General features: G+C 39.2%; 1 protein-coding gene across 3 annotated transcripts in view; it reads left to right on the plus strand.

Moving 5' to 3' along the window:
• The window catches only part of MYLK4 (myosin light chain kinase family member 4), an 80,169-nt gene extending 70,870 nt beyond the window's left edge, over window positions 1-9,299 (plus strand). For 2 of the 3 annotated variants that reach the window (XM_064662939.1, XM_064662925.1), the window contains 3 exons: window positions 104-176; window positions 1,781-1,856; window positions 4,162-9,299. In XM_064662939.1, coding sequence (XP_064519009.1) covers window positions 104-176; window positions 1,781-1,828 — 121 coding nt within the window. In that variant the 3' untranslated portion in view covers window positions 1,829-1,856; window positions 4,162-9,299. Of the gene's footprint in view, window positions 1-103; window positions 177-1,780; window positions 1,889-4,161 lie in introns of all 3 variants that reach the window. The other variant, XR_010432305.1, reaches the window with a different exon arrangement.
• Window positions 9,300-9,775: the final 476 nt, after the last annotated feature.

The following is a 9,775-nucleotide window of genomic DNA, read 5'->3' on the forward strand; positions in this document are numbered from 1 at the left end:
ATGACAGCATTGCATGATGGCAGAACACGTGACCTGTAGCGGATAATTGCTGAACTGTAAGATTCTGGGGAAAACTCTTAATAGCATTCTGTTTTTCCTTTAGCTGGAGATTAAGTGCAACTGCTGCCTTAAAACACCCATGGTTAACAGACCACCAGCTCCACTACAGACTCCAGGTCCTTAAATTTAGATATCTTGTGCATCTGCTGTTGCCCTCTTGTGTTGCCACATCACTATTTGCTTTGACATTTTCCTTAACTTCCTCTGAGTCTTTGTTGCTGATTCATTTCTTGCCATTGTGAGGTACATGTGCTCCCTTGCTTTTTTTTTAGCTGTTCCAATTTGCATGCTCACACTTGCTCATCAGTTCTTGCACATCTGGGAAGAAATATAAGATCATGCAAAGCTGTGTGTTGCTGAGTGGATCTATTTCTTAGCAAAATAAGAGTATTTACAAAATGAACACTGAATTACCATATGAAAAGGATTTTCCAGCTGGGGATGATTCTTATTCCTGCTTTGAAGATCCTTTCAGGCTCTCCTGAAGTCCCACATGAGTCTGATTTCATCCTGTCTCTTCCCAAGGGATACCTTTCCCAGCAGAGCTTGGAATTTCACCTTGTGCATCTCTTAGTACTTAAGAGCCTTCTTGCCCTTCAGATGTAGCCAGCTTTGTGGGCAGCACAAAAAAATAAGTTGTTTGTTCAAGCGAGCAATTCAGTTGGTTTGAGTTGGGGGATCAACAAGATTTTAAATCACTTTGGTTATTCCCATGTTAGGTAGTCAGTAATTTTTCTGGAGATTTATGCTGTTGGTGACCTTGCTGTCGGCTGTTTCTGTGAGTCCACTCTGTGGTTCAGTGGTTTGCAAGGGGATAATTTTAATCAGGTTTCAGAATTTTTACGGCATTTGAAGTGCAATATTCACTTCCTCCTTTGCAGGCAAAGCGCATTGATGTTAAATAAAATGACTGCTATGTTGCTGAGGATGTATATGTCAAGGTGCCTTTTGATATACAGCTATTATTAAGAATCAATGGCTAATTTACAAAATAATGTTATTAAAGTAAGAGCAAAGATTATGATGATAATCAGGCAGTGGTAGCTCTGCTGATGAGGTGGTGTGGGTTCTGGGCAGGATGGACTGAATAGTGCCTTGACAGCTCTGTCCTTGCAACATGTTCCTGTTATACAGAGTAAGGATAACCAGAATTACTATAAAACAGAATATAATAACATAAGAATATTCTAATTGTCATTGAAATTTTGTTTTCTTTATAATCTCCCAAAACAGTAATGCCTATGAGATTACTAGAAGATTTATAAGTGTGTGTGCACAGTAAAAATAGGAGAGTTTGTCACAGATAATATCTCTTCAGAGATATCCTCCTCAGATATCCTATGAAACCCATAGCATACAATTTGTCTCCTTTAGTTGGGCTCCAGAGAAGCTCTGATTTCTGCAATATGGGGAACAGACAGTCTTTTCCAAATGCTGCAAGAACACAAGCTGGGCTGTGTTGCTTCCCGTCACCAATTTTTTTCTCAGGGAAACCCTACCCTAATACAAACCTTACAACTCATGTTGTCCTTTGTATCTTCTCCCCTAGTATTTTTTATTCGTATTTCTTGTGCTTTGCAAGATAGCTTCACTAAACATCTGATGTTGCTGTGTTTTTCTGCCATTACCTTAACTAGAGGTAAGATGTGGCTGATCTTCAATTAATGCTCTAATAATGGTATCTTTCTTTTTTTTTGTTGTCATTTTTCTTTTCCCTTAGAAAAAGGCTAAAGGTCACTGTGTGTCTCAAGCACCCCTGGCTCAATAACCTTTCTGAAAGAGCTGCCAAACAGAAGGTTTGTTTCAGGTCCCAAGTGTTTCTTCAGATGTAAGTGCTGTAGCCCCTGCAGAAGGGATCAGTGGGCAGCCAACAACCTTGCATAGTCCAAAGTACAGGGTCTAAACTGTGTTCACCACCACCATCCCCGCTTCTGTCTGGAAATCATTCAAAATGTAAACTGGCCCTATCACTTATACCAAGTAACAGTAATGTGCAAAAAAATTAATGTGCACGAAGCAATATGTGCTGCAAACCCTGACCATTTTAGAAGGAATGGTTATGCTCCCGCTAGCTCTCATGGGGCAGGATTTCACCCAATAATTTTTCAGTGTTGAAAGCTTTCAGGTTTTCATGCTGTGGTTAGAAGTATAGTTTAAAAAGGGTAGAAATATGAAAAGTAATAACTTTTTAGCAGAGGCACGGGCCAGGCCCTCAGGGCAGCTCCACTAACTGTAACAAAATCAAAGCAAGGTGTCCCCTAAAAGAGGCTGCTCCACACTTCTGAGGACCCACTTCTGACAGGGCACTTATCTTCTCTTTTAGCAACCCAAACAATTTTGACAGAGCATCTCTCTCTCTGTCCTTTTTTCCTGGCTCCTTGTCTTTGCCCTTTCATTAACAAACACTTCATTAGTGGTTCTCAGACTGGCTTGGTTGCCTCCCCCCAGGGATCAGGGCGTCTCAAGTCTGCTCTCATGTTCTGTCTCTGGTTTTTGACCAAAGCGTATTCACTCAGCCATTTTAAAATCAGGCTACCTCAGGTGGTGCAGTATCTCCGTAAACCAAAACACCAATTCCCACAGCCACTTTTACCAACCACCACAGAAGTTGGTGCCTCTGTTGAAGGACCATGGGAACCACTCAGAGGTTCTGGAGGCCATCTCTGGGCAAAACGTAGTGGAGGGTCAAGATGTGAATTAGACTGAGAACACACACATACACTGTAAAACCACTTCCTTTTAGTAGTGCGTCATGATTAACAACAGGATGCCAAAATAAAAGTATTCTACCTTTCACCACAAGCAAGTTTTTGATGGTGCCATTATCTGTCATCTGCTTGGTAGGCAAGTGTTGGGGTTTTTTGCAACAAGTTTTGTCCAGAAACATGTGAAAAAGAGTGTATTGAAAGAGGCTGGAAATTTTTTTCTGTTTTGACTAAGTAAGATTAGAACAGATTTTATACAGTGCAGTGTAGTAACACAGAAGTTAATGATCTTTAAATCTCAGGGACTTGAAGCTGCTTTTCCATCATACAGTGGAGGCCAGTAAGGACTAAGGTGTCATGATTATATCCTACTTGCTCTCTGAAGTCATATAACTTCCTGATACGGTAGTATCTGAGCATCAGCTTCTGTAGTGGAAATCCAGTGGGAATTAATATCTCTTTGTGATTCTCAGTATTTGTCCTCACTTCACTGGTGCTGACACAGATTGCATGAAGGTTTGGTCCGCTCACCTGTGTGCTTCTACATAGTAGTTTTCTAAACAAGTTTCCCTGACCTGTTGTAAGACTAGTGTTTTTATATGTATTTCCCATTTCAAGACACTACCTTGTGTCAACAAGCACAGCAATAAAATGGCGAAAATTCTCCTTCTCTAATGCAGGAAGCACTGTATTGCACAATTTTCTATTACAACCAAAGTCAACTCTGAGATAAATTGACAGTCCAAAAGCGGTCAAAATTATTTTCAAATAAACTTTTAATAGCTCTGTAACATAGTAACCTACCCATGATCTAACTTGCAGGAAAATCTGGTTTTGGCTTTAGCGGTGTTATTTCCTCTGTGTGTGTTTTTCTTTTTGGAGTTTATTTGAGTTTACTTAATGAGTGGATCTAAAATCATAGCAGTTTTTAAAGAATAGTCATAGCATATTTTTAAACAATCCCTTTAGCTATTTTTGTCAGGCAAGTTGTATAGTTACCACGTTTAACCCAAAATAATGTGCTCAAGTGCCAGTTGATTTAGACCTGGCATTATAAATGCTTGCAGTGGTAACACAAATAAATGGAGAGGTTTGCAGCATGCCTTTTCATGCTGTGATCTGTATGATAAGAGACGCAAAAAAGCAGAGTAGCTGCATTTCAAGAGAGACCTCCAGGATCAATTCTCCACTTAACAAAAGGGCCTTGTCTTTATAATGTTGTATAAAAGATTTCACAAAAAAGTGGCTGCAAGAACCCTTTGTAAGCAAGAAGCTTCAGTGCTGCTTACTTTTCTTTATGCACAAAGAAACCACCATGTGGTTGTTCTAGAACACTTAACCAAATAAAAAAATACACTGCTGAATTAACTGGATTCTTGTTTTACATATTTTGCAGAAAAGCTGCTGTGTGGTTGCTGCTGCTAAGAGATTTGAAAATATCAGCAGTCTTGGTGCTTTACCCCCCTGCCATGACTGAGACTTCTCCTAAATGGACCAACAGCACTTTTAGTTGCAGGACAGCAACTAAAGGACAACAAGTCCCAGAATTGAGGAGCTGCTTCTTCTCTATTCAGCTGTTGAAAGAAGGAAAATATTTCTCCAGGTTGTAGGAAGGTGTTTCTTCTGGAGCAGCATGTTCTCCATGTCTTGGAGTGCTACATTAGCTTGGTTTCATGAACTTATCTCTATCTAGTCTTATATCCTTATTTTCCTATCAAAGGCTTCTTGAAGTCCAAATTATCATGGAAAATTAACTGTTCCTCATCTCAGCCCAGAAGAAAGTCTGTCACTATGTCATATCTGTAGCCAAGGTTGATTTGAAACCAGAGTCAAATAATTTTGGGGAAAAAATTGCAGCAAATTTAAAGCTGCCTTATGTAGAAGATTTGAAGTTTGTTTTTCCTATCACATTAAAATGAGTTAAGGATTAGCTCAACCATAGTTAAAGCCATGTAAATGTAACACCAGTGGAAGTGAGAAATGAGGCTTTCCTTGCATGTAAGTGAATTTGCTGCATCTGTGATATGGTATATTTCAGGATTTTTTAGCCTGATGAATTACTGCTTGCTTTAAATACACTTGGATTAATTAAACAAGAAACAGAACAAGGCACTATTCATTTGTACCCATGCAAACTCTGTTCTCCAATATGCAAGTAGAATTCAGAGTTATTTTAACAGCAGTGATTTTATAACAACTAATCTGTTTAATGCTAATATGACTGATTAGGACCATTGGCAAAGAGGAGACTTAGTGCTTTGCCCATTATAACCTCTGAGTATAGGCCCAAATGAAAATCCACTGTTTTTCTGAAGTGTTCTTATCTTGCGTCCAAGACTTTCTGACTCTTAACTAGGTAAAAAACTGGGACTCAGAACTGCTGAATTCTTTACCTGAGATTGTTTGAATGTGGCAAATCATTAAGTGAATCTGAGCCTTAGTTTCCTAGTCCCGAGGTTAAAATATTCCCTGCTCTATATGGCTTTCTTACTGATTAGTTTCAGAACTACATGAATGAAAATGATAGTATTTTATTCAATGATGCTGATATATTGTGGTGCCTTTAGATTTTTTTGTTTAACCCAATTCTAATCAAACTACATATTAACATAGCTATCTCTATATATTTATCTATATATTTCATAGGTTTATATATTTAAATTCTCTCTTTTTTAAAAGGGGATCAACATAAAGACAAAACAGTATTATTCATCACCACCCAATGATTGGTTTTCACACCTTTGTCCTTTCTGGATAGCATTCATATTGAAATAAAAGGGGCCCATTAGTGGGACATAGTGGCCATCACATTCTCTACAGCCAGTTCTATCCAATGTTTTAAAGCCATTGTAGTAGATCTCTTTAGACTGTTCCTGTAAATGAATAGGGCTTCTTATAGCTGTGAAATCTGAGAAATGCTGATGTGTTGTACTAGTGGTTGCAAATGCATGAGACCCATTACTACTATCACACACTGACACACCATGTAACCTTTATACAATGTAGAGCACTGCCACCTTCAAGTCCTCATCTGTAGTCTTAACTGAAGTTAACTTTGACAGGGAGAAATTGGAGTTTATTTGGGAAAAGACTGAATAGTCTCAAAGCAAGAAAACGAGCATATAATATTTAGGTAGAAACTGGGCTGCTTGTTTTCGCTACCTTTCTGTTAGGTCTGGAGTTCCCACTCCTGTTCATTGTAGCTTTTTGTCCAGTAAACAACTCGATGATCAGACTAAAATGCAGCAAACCACTTTGGAATGACAGGATGTCATTATGCACTTTAGTGCCAGTATTGTAGGATTGGGCTGGGACTTTGTTTGTCCTGTGGTATATTTTACATGGATATGAATAAATTGCTTGTAATTTTGAATTTTTTTCACTATACTAAAATAGCAGTGTGACTACAGTCTTTTCTGCTTGTTGCTCAGTTGAATTAAGGGGATTTATCATTTGTTGATATATACATCTGAGTAGTAATTAAGAGCTTAGTGCCATGAAGATCAGCCCAGTGTTAGAGTGTACTGTGCTGAGTCAACCATAAATCCTCCAGGAGCCCTAGGAGAACATGGCCTCTGTTAAGCACATCCACACAGTGCTCTGTCAGAAACAGGCACATGTGGGAGGGTGGAATAGCTGGATGTATTTCCCTCACATTGAGAAGTTAGGCCCTTTGACAAGGCATGTGTTGAAGAGAGGACACCTCACTAGCTTCTGGCTTGTGCAACAGGGCAGTGTGCTTACATAATCAAGGCATTAACTTTCATTCTCAATAACATGGATAATGATGGTCCCACTCTAGAGTCCTATCTGTAAACTGCCCCACTGTTTCATCCTTGGAACAGCTCCTGCAGTGGGGTGTGAGGTTGAGGGGGGGGCAGTTGGAGGAGTTTGGACTGAGGAAGTCTCTACAGTGACTGAAGATGCCATTTTGTGCCTAGGGTTAAACACAAGCATGGCCCTGCAGGTGTACAGTGGAGGAGGAAAGAATCCCAAATGCACTTCTTATTGCCCTATAGACTCTGAATCTGCAGCACTGAGTCAGAAAGGAGGTGCATTACCAAGATTCTTATTGTTATTAAGGGTAAAAAAATTATACTACTGCGTAATCATCACTGCTATGTGTTCCAACGTGCCTGAGAAAAGTGTTTCCAGAGAGGTTCATTGGTATCTTGTATCCACCTCAGTAAGAGGAAGAACTTCTTTACATTGACGGTAGCAGGGCACTGGAACAGGCTGCCCAGGGAGGTCGTGGAGTTTCCCTCTCTGGAGACATTCAAACTCCACCTGGATGCATTCCTGCTCTAGGTGGCCCTGCCTTGGCATGGACATTGGACTGGATGATCTCCAAAGGTCCCTTCCAACCTTAACAATTCTGTGATCTTTTCTGGCTGTTGTAATTTTAGTTAAATAATCACTTGACACAGCTTCTTTTTAATGGCTTTCTAATTCTGTCTCATTGCACTTTGAGCAGCATGCTGTTTTGTGTGTGCGTGCGCGTGTGCAAGTTTGATTTTGGTTCTGTTTTACCCTGCCCTATCCCTGGAAACATTCAAGGTTGAGTTGGAGAGGGCTTTGAGCAACCTGATTTAGTGGAAGATGTCATTGCTCATTGCAGAAGGGTTGGTCTAGACGATCTTTAAAGGTCCCTTCCAACACAAACTATTCTATGATTCTATGATTTTATGATTTAAATGTGTTCTGTAATGACTAATAGCTAAAGCCTTCTGTGTTAAATTATTGTTTTGACACATCATTATTTATTTTCTACTAGGTAATAATAATAAGGTGCCTAGGTTCTAATAAGTCACCGGCATCTGTTTGAGTTTGCTTATAATAATCTTTTTATGTATTGGCTTATGTGGTTGCATTTGGAGGCTGTGAATTATTGTACTTGTGAGCAGATTTGTGTGTGAAAGGTACTATACTAATGTTGTTACTCCATTTAGCTGAATATCCACAGACAGTCAGAGGCGACTGCAGATAACTCAAGAATGATATAGAAACATCAATTGTGGTGGAAGGGGTAAAATGCCAAGATGCAGTCTTTGTTTTGTGTACACCATAGTATTCTTCCTGACATGTAAAAATTAAAGGCCGTTTCATGGGAACATGGCAGCTATCACCTGACTCCCATAAAAATTAACATGCTGTTATTCCCATTCCTATAGATACAGGGGGTATACTAGATGCAAGATATACTAGAGTAGTTTAACATTGACATCAGGATTAGAATCAAAAAGGCACAAGATGGGACATTACAGGTTTTCCAACTCTTTTTATATGTTGTACATTGCAGAGGTTATGAAATGGGTGAAAACTTTTACTGCAGAAAGATGTCCATACTATTATGTCTATATTTGTGAGCACCTGCAGCCAGTCACTCCTCTGGGTACCCTCACAGCATAAGCAGTTGACAACTCGGGATAATCCACTCTGGAGACTACAAAAGGAGTTATTTTTAATTTTATTTTCATATTCCTTCTAATGTTAGAAGCTGAATAAAGTTAAAGCCAAACTAAATACTGCTATAGCTTGATTCCAAGCAGGAATAACAGTGCAGCTCTACAGAATTAAATAAGGGAAGTACTAGATCCACCTTTTGTGATGTGAGTAGTACAAGAGCCCAATTTAACTTCCCTGCCTCCCTGCCAAAAAAAAAAATCTACTTTGCACCAATCCTGATCAGTAAAAATAAAAAAGAACCTTAATTTTTTTAACAGTTAAGGAATCTCAATCAAGAGACAGTTTTTCTGCAGTGGTTAAATTGCTGCAGTAAGAGTCAAGGTATTTTAGCATTTTGAATTTAATGCTGACACTACAAATCACCGTCGGTCTCTTTCAGCAAAATGTCCCTCACCAACAGGAGTTGTGAGAAAAGAAGGTGTTTGTCAGCTCTTCTCCACTAATGGAGATCTGGAAGCATTGCATGCCCTTCCCCTAGACCCACCAGTAAGCAGGAGAGTTCTCAGTTTGGGAATGGAATGTGTGATAGCAATGGAAGTTTTGCACCCACAGCAGTGATAAACGAATGAGCATTGATGCTTCTAACTCCTTCCAGGGGGATGATGCATCTTCATGTACTACTTTTATCATCACCGATAAATACTTGTTCTTGTATCTCCTGTGAATAAAACTAAACACTGCATGAATCCATTTAGGGACGTTAGACTGTTTCACCTTCCATGAAGGCTTGGTAGCTGAACAACTAACTACCTGTTTCAAACTTAGATGACAATTGGTAGAGATAACACTTTGTAAATATGTTTTTTAGCTATGTCCATAGAGTTAGTGATCACATTTTGGTGTGGCAGAACTAATGTTTGTGTACCTCACAGCAACTTCTCTTGAATTTAAGTGACAGGTGTGTGGCAACTACATCACAAAGCGCGTGGATTTTCATGTACCTTATCACTTTGGTTTGAATATCTGGTTTTGTAGATTAACTCATGTATCTCTGGTATGTGTTCTTTTGTGAAAACATGAAGCAATCTTGTAAAAAGATGACTGAGGAATAAATGCAGATTTTGTTTACTCCAGAGTTTTTGTTTGCTGTATTTAATATGTCTGTCATTTATACTAGTGACAGAAAGAACCATGAGCTTTTCCCCAAGTGCTCTCTCTAGATACATGAAGAGAAATTTCGATTGACACAAATATACCTAAGCCAAAGGTAGACTCAGGCTCACAGCTTGTACTCACCCCCTGTAAGAAAGCCTCAGCTCTCTCTGCAAATAACTGGGACTTAAATTGATCTCGACTGCAGTCTTGATCTAAATCCTTAAGATCAGGTCACTAAGAAAGAAAGAAGAAATTGCTGAAATTTCTCGTGCTTGGTCAATTAAGGTGGACCTGATGTCCTTTTCTCCCTAAATTGTCACACTTGCACCATTGCCTTATTATTCAGTATTGCTGTCTGGGGGATTCACTTTTACCTTACCCCGTCTAGGTGTTCACTGACTAACAAAACAGTCTGAAATCAGAATGAATGTTTCCCGCAGAGTTAAATC

Source organism: Pseudopipra pipra, chromosome 1, assembly GCF_036250125.1.
Source record: "Pseudopipra pipra isolate bDixPip1 chromosome 1, bDixPip1.hap1, whole genome shotgun sequence".
Taxonomy (NCBI): domain Eukaryota; kingdom Metazoa; phylum Chordata; class Aves; order Passeriformes; family Pipridae; genus Pseudopipra; species Pseudopipra pipra.